This window comes from Hesperophylax consimilis, chromosome 8 (genome assembly GCF_061612785.1).
Source record: "Hesperophylax consimilis isolate HC1 chromosome 8, BYU_Hcon_1.0, whole genome shotgun sequence".
Classification (NCBI taxonomy): domain Eukaryota; kingdom Metazoa; phylum Arthropoda; class Insecta; order Trichoptera; family Limnephilidae; genus Hesperophylax; species Hesperophylax consimilis.
Genome location: NC_142843.1, coordinates 16,504,319 through 16,530,522, shown reverse-complemented (window position 1 = coordinate 16,530,522; position 26,204 = coordinate 16,504,319). Strand labels below are relative to the sequence as shown.

Sequence of the window (26,204 nt, the reverse complement as noted above, 5' to 3'; positions counted from 1 at the left end):
CGAATTTGCAATTGCTAGAAAGAGATTTTAAACAAACAGCAAAATCGAGAACTGATTCGTCATTCCTTTGTTTAGCTGAATAGAACTGTGACCTTTCTTCAAAGAAACATTTTGTCGTACAACAATATTCATTGAGCTTAGATATTAAATCTTTTAAATCAACCTCTGTTACTTTTTTTGGAATACACAAATTTACCAGTAAAGAAAAACAATCATCTTGCAAAGCATTTAGGAAAATAGCTCTTCTTTTAACATCCGATGCGTACTTTTCATCATTCACAAGGAGGTACTGCTCGAGACGGACCTTGAAGTTCTCCCAGTTACCGTCACGCAAACTGAAGGACCCCAATCCTGACTCCATGCTTCCTCTACCCAGAAGGTACCCACAAGACAAGAAAAGAAAAACAGAAAAAAACTTCCCAAAGATTTCTCCGCTCTCCAATCTGCTCCTTGGACCCTCTCAGGAAACCGCTCCTTGACCCTTGTTGCTGGATGGCTCTTCCCAGACCGCTCTGAGACCTGGCAACACCGATCCTTGACCCTGGTGCTGCTGATGGCTGCCCCCAGACCACTCTTGTGGCCCGGACCCCTCCGATCCTTTGACCCTTGGAGATGCTGCCGCTTGACGCCCTGGACCCTTCCGTGCTTCCCCCTTCCGAGAAGCTGGCTGGCTCCAGTGGCTTCTTCTTCTTCTTCACTCCTTTCAGTGAAGAAAACAATATTTTCCCCGACCCAGACCCGAATAATATGTTGCAATCCGAACTTTTTCGATAATATCGCGTATTTCTTTGAGCGAAATCTCGCGCGTTGATTCTTTTAATCAATGTTTTACTGATTTCCGTAGGCTGCGCCACTGTTAAATAACTGTTATACTGTTATTTACAGACTTGGTGGGAACACAATAATAGAACGCGTGTTCCAATAATATAATTTATTAACAATTAAGTGCGGATTGTCTACGTCTTATCTCTGAGCTGTCGGTTTGGTAAAGAGAGCGAGCAGATGCATCCGTCATCTTTTATACCCCTATCAGTCATCTCGCTCTTACGCATTCAACAAGCAGGCGTACCACCAAAAACCTTTCTTACAGTTATGTTGTGAGGCTTAATTTATTGAGGAGGGGAAGGAGATGGTGTAAGAGGAATGAGTGGAGGTACCTGACTATTCAGATCTGGTCAGCAAACTCGAATGGTGGTCTTTCAGGACGCCGGATTCACGGATTCGAGACCCTTACCCTCGACCAAAATAGATTATAAATAATAAAGCAATGATAATAATGTGGATATTTTTAATGAATTTTGTCGAATGGAAATTTTAATTTTTTTTATTTATTTATTTTGTTTTTTTTTTATATTGCCTTGAATTTATATACCTGGGACTATACACTTAGGACGGGTTGTTTCGGTGAATTTGAACAATTCATAAAATTTCAACGTTCATTTTCGGGTTTTGTGAAAGACCTATTCAAGTTCTGACATTATATCATTATCACATCTAGTTGCTTGATAGAACTGAAATAACAACAGAACTTGAAAAAATCTTTCACAGAACTTGAAAATTAAATTTGAAGAATTGTTCAAATTCTCCGATAAAACCCGTACCTAATATTTTTTGCCACTGTGATCCTGCTGAGCAAATTCTTGAAATGGTTAAGCAGGTAGATTTATTTTTACAACGATGCTAATCAAACATTAAAAACGTTAAGACGGTACTGTAGAATCGTTTTTGTGACGCTTAAGTAAATTCACTACAAAGATTTAGACTGGCAGCGCCCATGTTGGAAATGAAAACACCCATGGCAATCAATTAAATACACGGCGATGGAAATTCTATCCACTGAACAATATATTTGGTACACCATATTATATTCCAAGTGTAAGATTAAAGGGCTTCGATTAACTAAAGTAATTATTTTACCTCCACACCCAAATTGAAATACATAAGACTCAGATTGTCGAAGATAGGTGCTTTTGTTCTTGCTACTTACTTGCTTAAAATTGCCATATGACCTTCTTTTCGCCATTCTACTTCCGACGACCTAGTTCATTTTTGCTTTAAGTAATTTTTTTCTCCTAGTCTCAAATTCGGCCAGCGTTTGTCAATCTAGAACTTTGTAGTCAACTTTAGAACTGAGAGCTCTTAGTCAAAAGCTGTCCCCGAATTCGGTCGTTTCAGTGATAAGCTTACCATTTGACTAACTTTAAAAATTATTATTCATTATTGTATTCCAAATTTAATTTTAATTTTATTTAGATACTTTTTTTGTGCGCCCGTGAAACTTTTACATTTTGCACATTGAACTTTTTTATAATTTCGTAAAGGTTATAAACATTACAAACAATGGTTGCAATAAATAGTTTCTAACATTGCAGTGGTTCACGATTGGATAAAATAACAACTGAAATAATATCTTGTCATGTAGAAGGAAGTGTGTCCTTCTGTTTTAGCTAATATCTCCAGCGCATACAGTATATCGTATAACTGAAAAGTATTAAAGGATTTCTTTCGATGGAAAGTTATTGATTTACATTTGTTAGTATTTCGAAATTGATGGTTAGTTACACACTAGCTAAACAATTTATTAAAATTTGATTGAACCTCTTGCAATCATTAAAATAGGTTATTTCTTTGTTAATGTTGAAATCATCATCAAAGAGTAAAAGTTGAACATTGTTGAAGCAGAATGTTATGTCGTAAATAAAGAGTAGGAAGAGTTCAGGACCTAAATGGCTACCTTGTGGTAGGCCGCTGGAGGTGCGAAATGCTTAACATTTTCTCGTTTACGCTTTCATAAATAGTTTTCTTTCACTTAGATGGTTAGCGAACCAAATTAGCCACTTGGCCTGGTTCCCTAAGGCCTTTAGTTTGCCAAGAAGTAGTTTCATATACACTTGATATTTTATTAATAAATGCACTGGACGTGTAATTTTGATGTAGGAGTACATTTTGTAGTTGTCGACCTACCTTTTACAAATCCATGTTGTTTTTCTTTTAAATATATAATACTAACTAAACTATAGCTTAGGTAAATCTGTCTGATTTGGTGAATACAGGACGATAGTTTGTAATATCGGTGTCATCACCTTCTTTTAAAACAGGAAGGTTTTATCCAATAAATGGTTTCCAGGGCGGCGGTAATGGTATCCTATCATCAGGCATATGTTCATTTTGAACATTTTTTAAAAATTCGTGAGCTAAAAGTTTTTTTTATTATTTAGTCCAACTGTGTAGCTACTAGGTTGCTAAGTAATATAATTTGAACGTAAATAGAATTTTTTTAATTTAAGAGCCAAAACAAGTTATTAGGGATTCGGAAAAATAAACTCCAAAGTTTCAAGCATAAGCGAATCTTTTTAAAAAATAATCATGCACTTTCTCATGGCATATATGTTTAAACGCATCTCGAAAAATTCCAGCTAGGTCGAAATTCCAATGCCAAAAGCGCATGATCGGTTTTTCGGCGGGATAAAAAACGGTTTTCCCATGGCATTTTTTTTAAATTAGTTTAAGAAGAAAACACAGACAGTTATTAACAAGAAAATATAAAATATTGAGTGGAAAATTCGCCTGCATCCTAAATATTTTTCACAGATTAACAAAAGAGCATGATTTTTTATTTCCAAAAAGGTAAATAGATCTTTAAAAACGAAAAATGTATATACCTTTTTGGAAGTACAACTCTCAACAGATTTATTTATTTATTCAAAAAACAGTTGCTGACATAAAATACATACTCTACACATCTCACTAAGGCATTCCTGTATCAAGATATGCAGCTTTACAATTACATCATTTAAAAAAAATAGCTAACATTAAATTTAAACCCAAAAAAGAAAAGTTAATGACACGGTTGTTTCGAGACCGGTAGACAAAAATAAACAAAATTTTAGTAACAAATGTACGAAAAATAAAACAAAAATGTCATCAAAATAAGCATTGGGCAGTAAGTTTATAGTAAGTTGGCAACAATAATATTCTTCTGTTAAATAAAGTACAAGGTACCTGTGCTGGCTTATCAGACACAAGCATAGGGTAACCATACTAACAATTACAACATGGATAGTATGAATAATAAATTATAAGAAAAAAATAAAATAACTAAATAAAAATGGGTAAATAATAACCGATAGGTAAGTAAATAATATTAATAATAAAAATAAATACTAAATAAGTAAATAAATTAGATAGATAAAAATTAAAGTAAATAATAATACTATAATGAAGTAGATAGTAATAAGTGCATAGTAATAATAATAAGTAGATATTGTTATTTCGGCTACTGGCATTATACCTAGCTCTCGCATTAAAAATTTAGGCGTATTACATCTATCAAAAAATGCATATATAAAAATGCAAGAATCAGTCATTTTAAATACATGAAGGATAACGAAAGTTTTTTTAAATATTTATGTTGAGGGATCAGTAGGATTTATAGGCCCTGTTAGGAGTTCTACCGAGCCGAACCCTCTGATATGAAAATATCTGGAGTCGGTGAATTATTTTCCCATTTGATCTCTCGTGAGTTGACGTGTTGTTCTTGTATTGTTTTGTATTTATTTTGGTTATATAATGCACTTGCATAATGTTGATTGACTAGACGATCATTTGTGGAAAAATGTGTGGAAGGGTTTAGTTTTTCCTATGGGGAAGTTTTAACACGGACATAAAATCGTAAATATAAAAAATATTAATAAGTATAATATATGTAATAATAAAAAGTAAATAATAATAACAACAACAATGGTGACCGGATAAACCATCAAAATGATAATTCATCACATCTTTAAAAAGTTATATAAAGTCATGGAAAGTGATGGAACAAAAACTTTTTTAACTGGGTTAAGTAGGTTAGGTTAGGTGAGGTTAAGTTAGCTTAAAAAAAAATTTCCATCGTTTTTAAAGACTTTATATCACTTTTTAAAAGTGTGTTGAATAGTCACTGTTTGAGTTAACATTGAACCAACTAACTAACTAACTAAGCATCACGCCGTTTCTGCGTGTTTCTGCTTTACTAACCATCATGTCTCCCTCGGGCGTCCCCGACTTCTGCTACCATTCGCATTTGCATCATATATCCTCCTTACACTCCTATCTTCGCTCATTCGCTCTACGTGCCCAAACCATCTAAGCGTTCCTTTCTTAATCTTACTCATTACGCTTACATCAGCCTTGCATTCTTCGCGGATCTCCACATTTCTTACACAATCATACACGGTTTTACTACACATACGCCTCAGGGATCTCATTTCTACTGCATTATGTGTACTTTCATCCTTCCTCTGCCAGTTCCATTCCTCACTGCCATACATCAGGGTAGGTACCAGCACTCCATTGTGTTCTGCTAGCTTCGCTTCTTTGGACCATTTTCCTTCCCATCACTCGTAAACATACTTCCCAAATATATAAATTCATCCACCTGCTCCAAGTATTCGTCATTTATAACTATATTTCACACTGTTTTCGTACTCTGTCTTTAAAACACTATGACTTTAGACTTACTTACATTCATCATTGAATCATTCTTCATACATACTTCGTTCATCCTAGACACGAGATACTGTAGATCTTTCTTATTGTTAGCAATCAGAACCAAAATGTAGCCTAATTAATTAAGTATACCACAGTATAGTATAATGAATTAGATATACCATGGTGTAGTCTAATGAATTAGATGTACCGCAGTGAAGTCTAATGAATTAAATTTACCACAGTGAAGTCTAATTTATGATCTAATTCATGTTTATTATATCTAATTATGTAATCTCATATATATCACAGTGCTGTCTAATGGATTAGATATATCATAGCGTAGTCTGATAAATTATTATATCATTTTACCTATCGAAAACATACATCGGTTGAAGCTGATACGATTATTTAACCTATCGAAAACATATATCGTTTGAAGCAGATACGATAAAAAAAACATTTGGAAAAATGCTCTATACTGTATACGGTAGTTTACCCCCAGGGTACAGTAATCTATAAATCAAATTATTCATTAAAAGTTATAGCATTATTAGCAGGTTAGTTAATTTTAGATATGACAGAAGGATGATTCATTTACATTTACACTATCGTCTGCGGTCACTAGTGCGGCTTTTATCGACGAAAAGGAATATTGAATTTATTTTTTTAATGAAATCACGATGACAATGACGATCACAACTTTGTTTGAGATATTTAAAATTACAATATATTCACATTAAAATAATAATTCCATTATTGATCATTTTATCATCATGTGTTTATTTGAATCTAATTTATTTAACATTTTTATTTTGTGTATTCTTTCAGAGATATCATGTAAATTATTTATTTATTTATTTTTGGAATAACGTAATGAGTAAAACCTCAAATTATAATATTTAATTATTGTAGACAATATTAGCGATACTTAAACGAAAATCAAAAAAATATACGGTCGCATCTAGGACTTCTTGAACCCTGCACAACCGCTCGTTGCCTATTTTAGCCTCAAACATATGTACGTAAAGTTGCACATCTGTCACAGGAATTGCCTGGTGATATGAGCGGCTAATGATTTTATTGTAATATACAGGGTTTTCCAATAAGACTTTTCGATATTCAATCGTATGAAATTCAATCGTAAAAGTTATGATATTCAATCGTAAAAGATCAATGGTTTCGTTGCTTGTGTGGCACGTAGCGCCGTCTTGTTGAAAGTAAACGTTGTCCAGATCAATACCATCCAATTCCGGCCATAAAAAATATTAATCATCTCTCGATAGCGATATCCATTCACCGTAACTGTTGCTCCAGCCTCATTTTCGAGAAAGTAATGTCCAATGACTCCGCCGGACCATAAACCGCACCAAACAGTCACACGTTGAGGATAGAGGCTTTTCAACAATAACACTTGGGTTTTCCGAGCCCCAGATGCAACAATTTTGCTTGTTGACGAAGCCACCGAGGTGGAAATGGACCTCATCACTCAAGATGATTTGCATTTGATTCACTCAAGTGAATTTTAATGCATTGTTGAAGCGTGTATCGTTCCATTTTTTATTAATGGCGTAGTTTTTACTTGTCAAATGTCAAAAAATGACAGCTCAAAAGTAACATCTACCGAAATAGCGGGCTATTCAAAATAACACCTCTTATTGGAAAACCGTGTACTATTGAAATAATGTTGTTACTGTAATATACCCTGAAACAGAAACATCAGAAAAAGATATGGTCATCGGTGTTGGTAGTTCTTATTCGAAGTATGATACAGTTAAATATAACCGAAGGAGATAGGGTCCCATTAGCTCAGTTGGTAGAGCGGTGTCCCGGCAAGGCAAGAGTCCTGAGTTCGAGTCCTAGATTTGACCGTATCTTTTTCTGATTTTTCTGTTTTAGATTTTCGTTTAGGAATCGCTAATATTGTCTTCAATAATTAAATATTACGATTTGAGGTTTTACTCCCTAATTTATTACAAAAAATATTTATTTTTTTATAAATAAATAATAGCAATTTCCCTACAAACCCAATAACGTCTCTATTGCAACTTACTATCGTTCGTCTACATTTAAGTTGAGGGCTTTCAAACTCTTTTCACAGAAAAACATGGCCATCGTTCCACAATTGTTGACCTCGAACCTTCCATCTCTGAGCAGACTACCGCATTGTCTATTTCCTGTACCTCCGCTAGGTCGTCGTGCCCACCTGATGTAATCCTCATCGATTAGTGCCTCACCTGTAAATGATAATAAGACAAGGTTAGCAATAATCTTTATACTATTGCCAACAGCACGAGTCAATTACAATTTACGCAATAACATAAAGTAAAGGCTCAGACAGTTTTACAAAACACCAGACATACAATTTATGCATGACTACATTTCTATATAGAAGCAAGTCCAAAGAGTGGAGATAGATATTCATATTCTAAAGTGTTTCATGAAATTTTGAAACATAATGATAGTCAAAAAAACAATTTGATAATCAAATAAATGACTTCACGGAAGAAGCCATTGCTTGTCCTTCTGGAATCAAGATCCAAGTGAAATGTTATAAATTATAAAAGAAAATTTTGACAAAATCTAGGTGACAGTATTGAAAACTGTTTTATATTTAAGTAAATAATTAACACATTAATACTATTAATAAGATGTCATTGACATAATTCTGCCTTGTACCTTAAACAGTCTCTAGAACTCTTGTGTGGTTGCTGAAACCGAGCAAAATATATCATTGTTATAAATCTACTATTTACCTTGAACGGTCTTTAGAACCCCCATGTGGTCGCTGAAACCGAGCAAAAGATGTCACTGTTATCATTTTGCCCCTTACCTTGAACAATCTCCAGAACCCCTATGTGGTCGCCAAACCTAAAAGATGTAAACTAACTAGACAACCATTAACCTTTTCCCGCAGGGGTAGCAGAGAGGACGGACCGCCAAAGAAATCGGTCTCGGCACACACTCCTTGCCTCATTCACATTCATACACACTCTCTTATTTTCTGACTCTTGACTTGGCCTGATTCACTTCATCGCTCCCCGACTTCTTCTACCTTTTACATTTGCGTCATTTATTCTCCTTACATTCCATTCTTCGTTCATTCTTTCCACATGCCCAAACTCTTACTCCTTAAGCTTACATCAGCCTTGCATTCTTTGCGGATCTCCACATTTCTCACACAATCATACACGGTTTTACAACACATACGCCAGCATTTCTACAGCAAGTCTAATTTCATCCTTCCTATACCAGTTCCATTCCTCACTGCCATACATCAGGGTAGGTACCAGCACTCCATTGTGTTTTGCTAGCTTCGCTTCTTCGAACGATTTTCCTTCCCATCACTCGTAAACATACTTCCCAAATACATGAATTCATCCACCTGCTCCAAGTATTCATCATTCATAACTATATTTCACACTGTTTTCGTACTCTGTCTTTCAAACACCATTACTTTAGACTTACTTACATTCATCATTAAATCAATCTTCATACATACTTCGTTCATCCTAGACACGAGATACTGTAGATCTTTCATATTGTTAGCAATCAGAACCGCACCATCAGCATACAACAGGCAACATACTTGCAGATTGCTCAAATTTGCGCTCAACCCCACCACTTTCAATTCTTGCATACAATTTTCCATGTATAGATTAACTAACCACGGTGACATTACGCTTAACACCTTTTGCTATCTCGAACCACCTTTCACCTAATACTGCAATACATTCAACGTTTCCTTCATACAGAGATGCAATTGCCTGTATGAGATTCGTTTTCACTCCATACTTGGACACCACCTTCCAAGCTCTGTTTTTTTGCCAGAAACTTCTCAGTGAGTATACGCAATGAGAAGATTTGTCCACGTACCCCCTTCCAGTTATAAAATCGCCTTGCAAATCCTAAATTTTATCCTTTGTTTCCATTCTTACTAATAATAATAATAATAATAATTGGATAATTTGTAGAGCGCCGTTTTTGTGAAAAATCACCTCAAGGGCGCTGTACAATTTATTTCCTAGGATCTACATTTGTTATTTAGAAATGATACCAAAACATACTTACCTGGCAAGTCACTTCCAACAAACACACTTATATTAAAAAGTTTATGCTTATAAAAGATAGAACTGCACGCAGAGGACACTATATCAAAAAACACTGGTCGTCGCATGATCTTAAGTCTGCTTTAGTTTTTATTTTAATTTAAATGTATTTTAACTGTCTTAAAAGCCTACAAATTGTTAGTTGTTATCATTTTTATTTATTTATTTTTAATTATTATTTTTATTTATTTTATTTTATTTTTAGTATTTTTTACATTTTGTTAATTTAAATTTAAATTGCCGTCAACTGTGAAAGTGAAGGTTTCTGAAATTATGGATACGACTGTCTGAAAAGGTGCGTTTTAAGTTTAGACCTAAATTCTGTCGAGTCTGCGATCATTCTCAAATCATGTGGCAGTCCATTCCAGGCTTTAGGTCCTGACACGGCAAAAGCACGCTCACCGAACTTAGTATCTGGTGTGCGCTTTGGTTCCTTCAACCTTCCGATAGCTGATGACGTTGCTGACCTAAGGGTTGACTGTCGGGAGTTGGAATCTTCTGGAATACACAATTCTTATAAATAAGCCGGAGCCATTCCGTTAAGTGACTTAAATACCATCCAGCATACCTTGAACTGGATTCTTTCAGGACATTTGAGCCAGTGCAGATTTTTGAGATGCTCTGAAATGTGGGAGTATTTAGATACTCCGGTGATAAGCCTTGCCGCGGCGTTGAGAACGGATTGTAATTTGTTGATTTGACATTTAGGGAGACTTGCATATATTCCGTTGCAATAATCTAGACGTGAAACAACATAGGAATTGACTAGCAATTTAGTCGCCTCTGTTGGCAGGTTTCTCCGCACTGCTTTAATTTGCCTTAATTGAAAGAACCCCGTGCTTACAGTTCTGTTCACCTGAGTTTTAAGGGAAAAATTAGCATCCAGATTGACACCCAGTAATTTGATGCACGTTTTTGGAGTGATGTCACTTCCGGAAATGGTTATTGGGGAGTTACCCTTTCAATCAAGATTCTACCATACAGCTTGCCAACAGAACTTAGCAAGCTAACAGCCCTATGATTCCCACATTCCATACGTGACCTTTACCTTTGTATGACAACATGATCACAGCTAAACCGATCCAAAATATGTCACTGTTACAATTATTTTCCTTACCTTGAATGGTATCCAGAACCCCTATGCGGTCGCTAAACTGAGTCAAACGATATCATTGTTATAATTATGCCCTCCACCTTGAACCGTGAGTCCCGAGCCAAAAGATCTCATTGTTATAATTCTACCCCTTACCTTAAACGGTATCCAGAACCCCTGTCGGGTCGAAAACAGAACCAAGAGATGTCCTCATTATAATTCTTCCCCTTACCGTGAGCGGTCTCCAGAATCCTTAAGTGGTCGCTAAACCGAACCAAAAGATCTCATTGTTATAATTCTTCCCCTTACCTTGAACGGTCTCTAGAACCCCTGTGTGGTCGCTGAAACCGAGCCAAAAGATGTCGTTATTATAATTCTGCCCGTTAATACTCCCAGGATAATATTCCATAGTTTCGACATACAGTTTCATCTCGTCGAGACTATCTACCATGGCCAGAGACGCTTTCTCTTCTATGCATGTTTTAGACGCTTCGGCCCAGTTTTTGTAACCAGTGTGTATTTTGAAACAACTTAGTGCTTTCGGTTTGAGAAAATATCCTGAAATTAATAACGTGTATTTAAAAACATGTTTTTAATTTTTTATCAGTATACCAACATAGAGAGTGTTAAAGGTGTACTTGACTTGAATGTTGTTGTTATTTCTGGGTCCGGTGAATTTTTTTATGTTTTTAACTTAAGGCCCCGTAGAAAGCGTTCAAGGTAAGATGGTGTGAAAGGGAGATATGCAGGGAGTGCGATAATATTAAAAAAAACGATAATAATTAAGCGAAAATGGTGAACATATTTAATAAAACTCGATACATTTGAAATAGAGTAAAAATCTCTCGAGAAATGATTTATTTGCTTTTAAAGGTACACTGTGCATTTGTTCATGTCTATAACATATTAAATAATTTTTCGGAGCTTACTTTGCGATTGTTTTATTATATCTAGGGAATTTCATATAATTAACGTTTCGTCATAACAAATATAAAGATTATCTTCAAAATTAAAAAATATTTTTTTTGTTACTTAAAAACTTAAAGAGTTAACGAGAAACTTGATATAAATCGGTAGAAATTAGGTATGCGGGGGCTTAGAATGGGCAGTTAGGGGCAGGGTGGAAATGATGGGTTGGGCGGTTTCTCGGTGGAGTGACCAGCGACAACATTTGGAATAATTTTTGGTCGATGTTTGGTTTTGGAAAAGAATGAATTAAAAAAACATCAAATAAGTGCCAGGATTCCCAAATTTTACTTACGTTTTTTTCTCGAAAATTTGGATAAAATTATTTAATAATGTCAGGAACCAATGGTTTTAAGTCTAGTACGTCCCTTAACATACTTTTTTGCTTAGATATTGTGTCTTAGTAAGTCTACTAATTTAAATGATTAAGTTGTATAAGTAGGTAAGTAGGTATTTATTAAAATTCGTTCCAAAGATGATCCTTATGTTCGTATATATCGAATATCCTTACTAGTACCTTTATAAATTAATAATTACAAATATGAGCTTGAGGGGAACGGCTGCGCGACCATCTTACAAAACTTAAATTTTGATTTGAGGCCAAAATACTTATCCAACAAAACTGGAACTTATTATTTTTTTGCAAAAATATCGCAAATATCCAGTACGGATTCGTGCAATTTTCTATAAACGTTTTAAATTATAACATACTTGTATAGGCCAATAAATAATAACGTTTTTTTTTATTTTTCGTTTACTCTAATAATATGATGAAATATAAAATAAAGTTGATTAGAAAAACATTTTGATGGGTGTAAATTTTAATTAAAAACCATTGATTAAATTGGAATACAAGTTTGTTGGATGTAAATTCAATTTTAAACCCAAAAAACCGTTTTTACAGTTTTGTTTTATTTACCATTACATTATCTCCCTCTTGAAAAAAGCTTACCTCTTTATAGAGGCAAGTTTTTTTTAATAATTACAAATAAAAAAAATTAAACAACTCTCACAAAATTCCAAAGTTGTCTCTAAAATCACCCAAAATTGAATTTTTTAATGGCTCACATTTCAATATGTAAAACACAAATAAATCCGTACTAAAAATTTGATAAAGCCGTTCCTCTTAAGGATAGAACTATTTTAACGATTTAATAAGACGAAGAGAAGATATGCAAAAATAGTATTTTAAGTAAGGATTGTATTAGTAACCAAGATTGCATTAGTAATTAAGATTGAATTTGTAACTAAGATTGTATTAGAAATTAGATTTATTAGTAATTAGAGTAATTAGATTTATTAGATGTATTAGTAATAAGATTTGACTAGTAATTGTATTAGAAATGTGTGCAAAAAATCGTTTTAAAGTAAATGTATAATAATTTAATAAAATTATAAAAGACTAAACGTTTTTTATTACTTAGGTAAGGTCCACAGTTTGGATTGTATTGAAAGGTTGAACGTCTTACTGAACAAATAAATTTTAATTTCATGTCACATGAAGAGTTTTCATAATATTTGTTTTTATTCATAGTTCCGCATTTCTTATCATTTCTTCCAAATTCAGGTGCTGATGTCTGGACCACTCTTATGAACAAATTACTTATGTTTGCTCGCGTTGCTGGAAAAAAGGAAAAATTTGCTTTTTTATTACTGATATGAAACAATTTAAATGAAAATAGCAATTTCAAGCAAAATTCCGAAAGTAGGACGAAAAGTAAATATTAGGCCAGTCAAAGCAGACTTTTACTTTACAAAACAAGTTCTATTTTCATGCAAATTATTGTGATATAAAGAGAATAAAATGACTTTTTATCACTCTAAAAATTGTTCTGATTTTTCATTGTTCTGATTTATCCGGTTACCAATTTTTTTTGTTTTACATGAGACCATAACACAGGCATGGGCAACCTTTCCTAGATCTGGAGCTAAATTATCATTCTGTCTCCGAGTGAAGGGCCGGATAAAATTATTTAACATAATACAGTAATAAATTAAATTAAATAAAATACGTTGCTACTTCTTATATTTTTTTATTTATTCAATGAACGACATAATATTAATATTATTTACTGATTACAAAATTTTGTGTGAAGATTGACCTTCTACTTGAATTAAAGAGAATATCAAAATTGGCGTTGGTATTGCTTAAGGATAATCGCATAGAATTTTCGAAATTTTCATCTGATATCCTCGTTCGAATTTTCGATTTAGTGTTTCGTCCTCTAAAAAAACTGTTCACACGTATATGTGCTGCCAAAAAGACAAATGATTTTTCTTGCAAAATGCGCGTAAATTTTCATATTTTTCTTCCACCAAATATAATTTATAAAAATCCGTCGAAGCAAAGTTGTTAAATTATGATTTTAGCACTAAATTCCCCTGAAGCTCAATAAGTTCCATCTGTTAGATAATTTGCTTACACATTAGTTACATCAAAATCCATCGGACGAGCAAATCTAGCGAATGTGAAGTATTTGTTTTGGAAGTATGGAACTATCAATTTATTTCTCTATTACTTCGCCGAAATGAATCAAGGCCGAACAAAATAGCTCAGCGGGGCGGATCCGGCCCGCGGGCCGGCGATTGCCCATATATGCCATAACATATACGTCAATGTCAGTGTCAGTGTGACAAACGGAAACTTCAATTATTATAAAAAATCAGAACTAAGATTGTACTCGTACAAGTACTGTAGCATACTGGCTCGGCATAGCATGCCAAGGTACGAAGCTACTAAATAATGTTTACATATTTACTGTTGACATATAACAGCAGCCTTGAAGGATTCAAGGGGCATGTAAAAGCCATACATTACCCATATTAATATGTATTTTATGTTTCTTCTGTTTTCATAACATGGAGTTTATGTTACAAGTGTATTGTAAATGGACACAGTCTGTTATGCATAAAAAAAAACTTTTTGATCTTTGGAATGAATTATTTCCTGATACTGTCGGCTTTGTTTAATAATTCCTTAAATGTGTATTAGGTGAAATGTGTATGTGATTAAGAACAAGTCATTAATAAATATTAAGAATATTGAGTTCTTACCGTCCAGAGCTTGCAAATTTCCATTGCCCACAGGATCATGCAAACCAAGCCAAATTTTATCTGTCGTTCGGGCGAACTGCGTTTTCAAGGCCTGAACCTCAATTCTGGACTTCGGCAGGGCGAGCTCTGCGCCCTCTGCCTGGCACTTGTCAACTGCGTCCAGCCATGTCGCTGCTACACTATGCTCCTTATAAAACATGGACGTACTCTCTAAATATTTGTAACCCTCCTTAAAAGACAGGGACTTTTCAGACTTCTCCATAAAACGCACGCTATTATCCTCATATACAATACTATCATTAAATACAATTGCATCGTCTTCGTGTGTTAAAAGTTGTTGATCTGAAAAAAGGAGTGGGCAAATACATCGTGACAAATAATTGCTTGTTGGAAAAGTACACGTATTTATGGCATCAATAGGTTCTACGGGTAAATTTTAGATTTTTTATTGTATTTTAAATGAATGCCAATGATTTGACTGATTGTTTAAACGCCACTTTATTAAAAGCAATCGAAAACTTATCTATACGTTATTTTTACAAACTATGGATAGGTACCGTCGAAAGTATGTGAAAGACTTAGGACGGGTTTTTTCAACGATTTGAACAATTCTTCAGATTTGAATATAATTTTTATGTTTTGTAAAAGATTTTTTCAATTTCTTTTATTATTTCAGTTCTGTCAAGTAACTAGCCTATAATGATTTAATAACAGAACTTAAATAGGACTTAACAGAACCCGAAAATGAACGTTGATTTTTTTTCAAATTCAGTGAAACAACCAATAAAGTATATTTTTATGACTTTGCTCACTTTATTAAAACGTTATTTTAATATTTTCGTTAATAAATTATCGATTTCAAAAACAATCTGAAATCGCACATTCCGAAATAGTTTGAACTGGCCAATAATTACAGCGCATCTAAATTCGCAATATTTTAAATTCGTTATAGACAATTTAATCAACATACAAATAAAATTAAAATGCCATCATTATCGTTATTTTTTTCTACAGTAAAAAGATTCAATGAAAATACCGTATCATCAAATATCAAAAACTCGATATGAATTAAGAAGGCGAGGTTATCACGATGCGTAAAAATTTTAGGTCAATTTATTGAAAATTCATCATAATGACAATTAAACACATCTTTAAAAAGTGATATACAGTCATTAAAAGTGATGAAACAAAAAGTAGGTTAAATAGTCACATATGTAACTTAGTTTTTGTTTTATCACTTTTCATGACTTTATATCATTTTTTGTTGGTACCCGGTCACCAGAACAAAGAACTGCTAGATTTATTTTGAGCACCTATATGTAATTTTGTAAACGTATATTGCTCTCTGAATTCCCGGGGCTGTGGAGCATATATTTATTTTACAGTTACTTATTTCATTAAATAGAAACACTTAAGTAGGAATCGGATATAATATAACATGGTGCACAATTAAAACTATATTATAGTCATTATTTTCAATATTGAGATAAAAGACAAAAAATATTAAAATAAATTCACAGTGCATTAGAAAATTTCCGAAGCAAAAATTATAGTAAAAATATTTCGTAAAATGATTGATAAAAATAATATGTACCCCCAAAAGAAAGTAACACTAAAAACCACACCCTTTGTAAAAAGGTCATAATTTCACACACGAGAACAAACTGAGTCTATAATATACGTATTATCTCTATAGGTTTTACCTGACAACTAATAAACTGGTTTCTCACTACGCGGCATTTTGAGGCCGAGTGGACTGCATAAATTATGTTTGAGTTTTATCTGTCATTTCGCTTCGGTTGGTAGGTGTCTCTACAGTAGGGAAAAAAATACTGTTTACAAAAAAAACATCGAGAGCGCGCAACCATTCATACCAAAATATGGGCTGCTTTTCCATGTGATATCTATTAGGCGTAGTGGTGGTCGTAGCTTAATAATCGTGTCGTAGCAGAATAAAACGCCCTCTGCACGTAATCTCGATGGGTAAACGTGCGCAATTTTTACATTAGGATTATTGTATTAAAAAGCTAAAAGTATTTCATTCCAGTTTTATATTTGCTAATTTGATTGATTGTTGAGGTATCTCAAACAAACACAAAAATCTTCGAAAGTAATACAAAAAATACGATTCATACGTCAAAAAGTTATATTAAAAAGTTAATATGCATGTCGTTTGCGTACATTGGACCCATAGGCTGGGTAAGCACACCCATACCTACCGTAGTGGAGGGGTTCGCACACTGCTTTCGAACTTCTCTTACGTGCACAATAACCTATCCGGATGCGTTCTTACCAGTGGAATATTTTATTGTAAGAATTTAACATAAGATGAGATAGACATATATTTAGTGGAAAGGGTACGCACCCACAAAACTGCGTACGCTTACCCCCGCACACTTACCCCATCACACTAAAATTAAATTAACTTTTAAAAAATATGAATTTGTCCTCACGAAACTAACATTATTTACTAAAAATTCTCACGGACCCCACCGTTCTCACAAATTTTTTTACAAAATAGAACCCATCGGTAACAGAGGCGAAAAAAATATTAAAACCATAGTAAAAAAGTAATATATCTACTTTTATTTTCTGTGTTCACATGATCGGATTCAAAGCGACCGCATCACAAAACTGAGGAATTAGCGCCGGTGGATCATGTACTAATTTTGCCGCATACACTTTCCCATCAAGTACGGTTACCCTAAATTACTTTATAGTGAATAAACCACAAGCCAGAAATAATGAATTCTGCTATATGAAGAAACGAAAATTATTATATACGGTATCCGGAAACTCGTAGTACAAGCGAAAACTATCACATTTGAAGTCGATGTATAATTACGAAGATTTAACAGTTTTACGCTTGCAGTTTTCGCTTTCACGAATTTCTGGACACCGTGTAGAGAAAACACATTTTTGTTTTATTATTGCTGCCTTAAATATCAATCTCGTCTCAGGTACATATCATTCAACCACTAAAAAAATGTAAAGGTACGTACACATTACACATTTCCTCCAAGGTACAAAACGTATTCCTCCGCGTTAAATAAGGATAAAATGTATCTTGTGGATAATATATATATAATTTACTTAATGCATTTTCGAGCCGTGTTTTAAAAAAAAAAAAAAAAAAATTTTTTTTATAGTGAATACCTCACAAGAGTCCCAACTGCTCCCGTCTGGAGCCAGTGAGACTATGGCATCTCCAATCGGGGGATGTTGCGAGGCTGAAGGTAAGTGGGGAAGGGAAAGAGGAAGGTGGGGAAGTACCTGGCTATTCAGATCTAGTCACTAAACACGGCTAAAGCCATTTGGAGCAACGTTTCAATTCTGAATGGTGGTCTTACACCAGGGCGATACTGGTAGTATCTTCCACTCTGGAACGTGCCGCAAATATACTATATATTATTTTAATTAATTATTTTAATTAATTAATTGTGAAATAACACAAATTAATCAAATAAAATTTATTTGCGCACGCCGGGTTCGAGCCCGCGACCTTCGGAATGGCAGTCCAATGCGTTACCACTGGACTAAGCCGGCTGTCTGTTTTATAGATGCCACAAATGTTTTATAGAAAATAATTTATCTGAAAAAATCACTTCGTAAATTAAAAGTTGTATTTATAATACAGATTTCAAGAAACTTGCAAATAAAGTTATTACATTTTCATTGTAGGTAATAGTCACGCCATTAGCACACCACACTTCTCATTTACACATACTCGTATATACAAAACCGCTGTACTTGGGTATAATATTGTTGTAATTTCCTTAACCTTGGTTAGTTTCATTGACACGGTTTCAAGTTGGATGTCTGTTAATAAACTCAAACTTAATTCGACGAAGACGGAATTTATTTGGATAGCTTCTCCTGGAAGACAAGCCCTCATCGACTCCAGTCCAATCCGTATTCAGAATACAAATATAATCCCTTCTACGGAAATAAAATTTCTAGGTTTCACTTTAGACAATTGTCTTTCTCTTGAATCGCACATTTCAAAAACTGTAAGTGCTGGCTTTTTCCATCTAAGGCTGATAAAATCAATTAGGAGATGCCTTCCCTCTGATGGAGCAAAATCACTCATAAATTCGTTCGTTGTCTCGCGTATGGACTATTGTAATAGTGCATATGCTGGCCTACCTAAAAAACAATTCAACAGAATCCAGTCCGTTTTCAATGCTGCGGCGAGAATGATTTTTGGTGAATCTAAGCATTGTCGTATAACCCCACTTCTAAGGGATCGTCTTCATTAGCTTCGATGCCCTGAAAGAATAGAGTTCAAGATCTGCTTAATGACCTTCAAAGCATTGCAGGGAATGGCGCCAGCCTATATATCGGAATTATGTGTCCGACAAAACCTAAGCGATAGACAGCTTACTCTGAGGTCAGCAGATCTAGATGTTACCAATCGTTCAATCGAACTTTCTCGGTCAAATCGAGCTGTTTACTATGATCGCTCTTTTCGTGTAGCTGGCCCACTCATTTGGAATAAACTTCCCCCAGCCCTTACCAATATACAAAATTTGGCTGAATTTAAACGGGTTTTAAAAACAAAATTATTCAAAAAATCATATCATTTATATTCTCATGAATCTAAGCTTCTTTTAAATATACTATAATAAGCCAGGTTTTGAAGTTTCCGGTAATTGTTTGGTTTCGGTTTCCTCCTTATAACCGTTTATTCTTTATTTCATATTATGTCAAGGCTGCCCAACCTTTTTAACAGTTGGGCCAAATTGACGATTTTGAATCACTGGCGGGCCACTGAATACCTGACGGTTCCTATTTCCATGGGGGGGGGGGGTTGTTAGAGAACTTCTATAAAACATAATTCCCCACAAAAAAAATTCAAAATGAGTGCTCCCCACAAAATATTTGAAATCCATGGAGGGGGGGGGTTGTTACGGAACTTCGCTGAGAAAAAAAATTGAATGTGATTCCCCAACAACAATTTTTCGAATTCCATGAGGGGGGGGGGTGGCTACAAGATTCCATTTCGGACGCAAAAAATATTATATCGAAACCCGGTGTATTTTTGTTTAAAAAGTAAGTTCAACAGGTTGGATTTTTTCGTCGCTGATTCTCGTTCTGAGTAGCCTAAATAGCGATAAATCGCCTTCGTTGGCAACACTGGTGACCGCGCGCAAGCTGCAATATTTGTTTTACCGCGGGCCCGCGACACTTTTTCAAATTGGCGGGTTTTTTGAAAATGGTTCACGCGGGCCACTTATAATTCGTTCGCGGGCCACATTATGGCCCGCGGGCCTGGGGTTGGGCAGCCTTGTATTATGTTATTAATTATTATTATTATTTTTTTTTTTTAAAGGATCACAATAGTAAATTTTATTTTTAAGTTTATTATAGTTAAGCGCACTTATAGTGAAACAAACTTGGCTTGCGTGCCAATACATAATCCTCTATTCGCGAACAAAGGCTGGGAAAATCAACTGGATGAAGAAGAGAATAGTGCTCCGAAATACGCGGTGAGTCCTTCCACTAACCGTTGCTACATATTTTCTCCTTGGTGCAGTATTCATACACAAACGTTCATAATTAACGGTCCTTCGATTACACATTAAGTAATAATGATACATTTTGGCAGAATATAAATCTTCCCACAGGGTTGTGCAGGTATTTTTTTTTTAAATATATATATTTTTTAATATTTTTATTCTAGATAAAAGAAAATTACACTTCTCACTTATTTGACTAGAAATAACATATATATTACACACCGATATTATTCACTTTCATTGTTTTGTTGATTGAGCATAAAACTGACAATTTTTTTTTTTTAAATGTACCTATACTTTTTTCATTTTTAATTTCGTCTGGGAGGCAATTATATATGTTGCTCCCCTCGTGACCAATGGATTGCTAGCCATAATGAGTATGTATGGTGTTTAAATGTTTTTTATCGTGTTGCCGTGTAAAGTGTGTGTGTACTTGGGACGTTTTAATGAGTTCTGTATTAGTATGTATGAGTTTATTATTTATTTTGTAAATAAGGAGACATGTATTATATTCATATAATTTTCTTAATTTTAATAGTTTTGTTTCCATATATAATTTTTTTGTTGATGTTCTAGGTTTGAAATGAAATAGCTTTTTGATTACTTTGTTTTGTGTTACCTGTAGTTCATTTATATATGTTTCACATGTATTTCCCAGATTTCAATCAAGTAGTTTAAATGTGAGTGTGCGAGGCTATAATATAGACCTTTTTTAATTTTATTTGGTAACAAATATGATATCCGACTGAATACGCTAATTAAGGGGGTGATTTTATCTTTAATATCTTGAATATGCTGTTTAAAAGTTAGGTGTTTATCAATGCACAGCCCAAGATATTTCTCCTGTATCAGGATTTGCAGGTTGTTATATTCAATTTTTAAGGGTATATGAGGAGGAATTATTTTACGAGTTTAGCTTAAAATCATGTATCCTGTTTTTTTAACATTCATTGTTAGGATATTTGATTGGAGCCAACTGTTAATTTTGTCTAAGTCACTCTGTGACTAAGATTATTATTATTGATCAAATGTAAGCATGGTTAAATATAACCAAACCTAAAAATATGTTTTAGGTACTACATCAAAAAAGTATTTTTAATTTAGTGATACATATTAAATGTAAGCGTTTCAATTTTTATTTATTTTTTATATATTCAATAATATTGTTAACATAAAACAATATGTAATTTAATAAAACATAATTTTTTTGGATATAAAAAAAAAAATTAAAAATTAAAATGGAGTTCTACAAATTAAACTTAATAAAAATAAATAAAGTAAACGTTTCAGTTCACTTTAAGGGGGTGACAGATTACGCTAAAAGTTCAAAGCGTTTTATAAAGCTCCCTATCGCTCGCCATACAATCCAATCAATGGAGTTACCTAAAAAGATGATGTGTTATGAGTGTGGACGTGGCGACGATATACGCCGTGATCTGCTAGCCAGGCGATATCTGAAAATAATGCGAAAGGAGAGGGGATCAGAACAATTTACGGAGCGCCGTAATTACGCGGCTGACGTATGTCAAAGTGACAGATCCCATACAAATAAATGATAGTTCCCCAATTGATCTGACCCCTCTCCTCAGGAAGATTATAGCGTAGTGTATCACCCAAGCATATAATACGATATACGCATATGCCACGCCCAAATTATGCGCGCGTTTAGTAGCGTAATGTATCTAAGGCTTTAACGTCAACTAACAAAAGTGCATTTTTCGTGTTAACTTAAAAACTAAATAAAAGAAAACAACCACCGTGACAGCCAACACCTCTGACATTATCCGAGAGTTTGATAATATTATAAAAGTTCTACCTTTGCGTTGTAATAAAGGCCTGTTTTTAAGAAATTTATACTATAACACTACCTATAGGCACACTACACTTTTTCATATTGAAGCTAACAATACTAATGCAGCAAACGACTTAGTAATTACTCGCGCAATCACAACTTACACCCACTACAAAAAATTACTACATTTAGACATCTTTCTTGACTCCTTTATAACATACAAAATTAAGTTATTAAATTTCTTAGCGTGACATATTTCAAAAATATTTTCACTTTATTTTTCAGAACTTCTATGTATTAACAGTCAATTACAACTCGTGCGCATATTATAATTCTTGATTTCAATTTATTTTTTTCTCTCCACACACTTCCTTCCTTTTATAACAATCTCAGGCGAAATTACGTAATGATATTTTATGGACATACGTAATAGGTACTACAACTATGTAATAACGAAAAATATCCTTAACTGTATCTGATTGTACTGTGTATGTCTTAATAAATAAATAAACACTGTATAAAGTCTATTGAATAATAATTATAAAATAACGAAAAACCCTTAAATACCTACAGGTTTCACGTGTTCCTTTGCATTCCAGTCTCTATTCATATTGAAGTTCTCATTTCTGAGCACAAACTGCCTCCTGTTTTATATTATGTTTTAGTTTTAATATTCTTCTTTTGTCCTGTCCGGCTGTTATTGTTATTCTAAGTTTTGTCATCACTTTGTATAAACAGTGTATTTAGTGTTATAATATTAGATCTGTATTGGGTAAGGCACACTGTAGGAATAGTTTTAAGAACCACTAATACTGAATTACCATTTTTTAAGTTTGTTATACGTGTCGTAAAGCGCACTTGAAGTGAAATGACACTAAACTGCGCTATATAAATGCCATGTTATTATTATTATTCACATTATTTAACAATTTTTTTATTGATTAATATATTGTACGGAAGTTTCATAACCCTACATGGTACGATTGTATCTACCTCCTCAGCAAGGAGAACTCCTGTCCCGGTACGCCGGGGAATGCGCTCTGTTTATCGGCGTTTAGGAACACTTTCACAAGAGGATGGGAAGAAGGATTTAGTTAAGCTGGCATATAGCACATACAGCCACCACGACCACGTAAATAAAGTAGTATAGTTGGATAAACAGGCATTAAAGGAGTAAGCGATGTGGTAAATGCCTTATTGGTAATTCCTACCAAACAATTATAAAAAGTGCGCTGATCCTATTTCGTCCTTTAATTCCACATCTTATTTATCAATCATCCTACCTGTAATTTCTCGTTCTCTTCCGATTCTTTGTTTTTCGTTTCGTTCCTAGTAGGTAGGTGCCTAGCTCTATCAATATCTCTAAATAGTATAAAATAAAGTCGCTATCCACGTCTGTCTGTTTGTGCGCTTAGTTCTTCTAAACTACGCAACGGATTTAGATACGGTTTTCTCTATAATTTGGAGAATTTTGTCCGGAAGGCTTATGTATATAATACATGCATTTTATATAAATAGACCGTAGAAAAAAGACGATTTTTTGTAATCAAGTCGAAAAATATTTTCGGGCGCTTACATTGCTAACTCTGTCTAAACTTTATAAGATACATCAAAATAATGTACTACGGAATTGTCAACTTCATGACAGTTTCTAAACTTTACCCCGAACAATTTATAAGTCCCCGAGCAACGCCGGGTTGAAGTCAACTAGTATTAGGTATATAGTTGTGATATGCTGTCTATTGCGTAGGTGCCTGCCTACTGACCAATGCTTTTTTTTTACGTAAATCTAGGTCTATCTTTTTGTGGATTCTCGAAAAATAGTTTCAACAGCTGAACCTATTACAGTTTGCTGTCATCTTTCGCTTTATCATGATTGTGTCCAAGTTATTAAGTTTTCAAAACATTTTCTAACTACTATCAGAACATGCTTTAAAAAATCCAATACACAATGTAGGTAATCTCGAAGTCGTTCCGTTTTCGAGTACCTACCTAATAAGTAAGCAGTGAAAAGGATCGCGAAAGGCAGAAGATTTAAATTTATTCATTGTTCGGGTTAAAATTACGGGGGTCATACGTCACGATTAAAATCGGTAGGAACTCACCGAGATGTATAATTTTGCTCGAAACAACCATAAGATAGATGGCGCTTTGTACTCGATGAAAGGTTCTTGTTGTGTTGGCATTCTTGATCTGGGAAACTGGGGATTTATTCATTTCATGTCAGCAGAAACGCTTTTTGTTATTTATGTTTTAATTAAATTAATTAATTATGCTTATAATAAGGAATTAAGATTATTCTGGTCATTTTGTAATAGAAGGCAATTAGGTACACGAAAATGTTTCTTACTGAAAATGTGTAAAACATCCCCTTCTAGTTTGCTGATCTTTCTGCTGACGTTCTCGGCTCTATTATTTGGATGTAATTTTTCATTAAAAATATTGTGGAAAAATTATTTTGTAAGTTGGGCCAACATGAATTGGTGTATACAGCATGCAATTATCTTGCCACAAATCCAAGTTTAGAGCGACGAGCAATCCTGTATTTTTTATGTTAAGCACAAGAGTCCCAACTGCTCTAAACCGTCTGGAGTCAGTGAGACTATAGCATCACCGATTGGGGTATGTTGTGAGACTGAATATTGTGGGGAGGGGAAGGGGATAGGGAAGAGGATGGTGGGTAAGTACCTGGCTATTCAGATCTGGTCACAAAACACGGCTAAATCCATTTCAAGCAACGTTTCAATTCTGAATGGTGGTCTCACACCAGGTCGATACTTACAGTATTTTCTACTCTGGAACGTACAAAAATATGAAAAGTACTTAGTGAAAAACATAGATACGTTTCGAGCCATTTGCGGTTGCTCCGTTCCTTTCCCATAAGTTTAGGTTCAGTTCGGCAGTTCGGTTAATGATCACTTGACAACTTGGTTAGAGGAATCCTGTAATTTCCGATAAAACCCAACTGTGTTTCTTCTACTTACATGGCTTACAGTTAGTTTACTAGCCACCCTATAGTAAGCAGTGAAAAGCTAATAGTTTGGCGATATAGCTAGCAGCAGCATTGTGGTTACAACTTCAACTCCGTTTATTAAAACCTAGAAAAATATTAACTATAAACAAAATATAACTTTTATACAAATCTTATTAAAAAGGACTTTTTTCAAATCTTTAGATTTTTATTTCAATTTGAGAGGCGGGTTTGTGTACCGCCGCCCGGGAGCCATTTATTGGAAAACCCACACCTCTGCCATTGGTCACTCTAAGGCTGGCCGCATACATACGTTTTCCGTATTCGATTTACGAATTCGTTTTCCGTATTCGGAATTCCGTGAGACTAGCGCAAACGTTCGTTTTTCTTCATTCGGAATGTATAAACGTCAGAACCAGTGTTGCCAACAAGGGCGATATGTCGCCATTTAGGCTACTCAGAGCGAGAATCGGTGCCGAAAAAATCCAAAAGGCGACTGGTCGCCAATTAAGCTACTTCAAAAACATCAATTTTAAACATGTCCCGAAATTGAATTTTTTTTATTTTCTGGGGACAAATTTTATTTTTTTGAAATTCTCTGGCCACCCCCCCCCCACGAAATTTTTTTTATTTTCACGTAAAAACATCAATTTTAAACATGTCCCACCTAACAGCAAATTCGGCTACTTTACGCTACCTTATGTATGAGAAACGGCGATATTAGGTCAAGATCCGTTGGCAACACTGAATTACGAATGGAAATTTCCGTACGTTTGCGTCGGCACAAACAAACTGTATGCAATAGCTGCGTTCCACATGACGTCATTAGGTTTTTTCCATTCGTTTTCTCCGAACGCGCCGGCTGGCATTCGGAACGTGCGTAAGGAATTTGTTCCGTTCGGAACTAAAACGAACGTGTGCGGCAGTTAATGTATTTTCTACTGATTCCGTGCATTCGGATGTCCGAATACGGAAAACGAATTCGGAAATCGAATACGAAAAACGTATGTATGCGGCCAGCCTAAATGGCAAGCTACGGCCGGTGATTTATTAAAAGTGCCCGAGTTAACCATCTGCGTGGCGTGCCAGATCAAGAAAGGCTGGTTAGGGGAGACCCTTTGACCTCTCCAACTAGTATGTCGACCCATCGCCTTGCGCCGCAGTGTGAGAGATATATTCATATGTCCGTCACTCGATTCCTACCCAACCCTCATACACTTTACCTTCGCCGAAC

The 26,204-nt window shown here is 34.5% G+C and overlaps 1 protein-coding gene across 1 annotated transcript; it reads right to left on the bottom strand.

The window, feature by feature from the left end:
- Positions 1 to 276: 276 nt before the first annotated feature.
- On the bottom strand, positions 277 to 16,410 carry LOC149421631 (uncharacterized). Its single transcript, XM_089634304.1, has 6 exons — positions 16,283 to 16,410; positions 14,689 to 15,030; positions 13,133 to 13,255; positions 10,978 to 11,157; positions 7,520 to 7,703; positions 277 to 697 (listed from the first exon to the last, which is right to left on the bottom strand). Exons 1-6 carry the CDS (start codon positions 16,329 to 16,331, stop codon positions 277 to 279), a joined length of 1,299 nt encoding a protein of 432 aa, XP_089490430.1. The 5' UTR covers positions 16,332 to 16,410.
- Between the last annotated feature and the right edge of the window lie 9,794 nt (positions 16,411 to 26,204).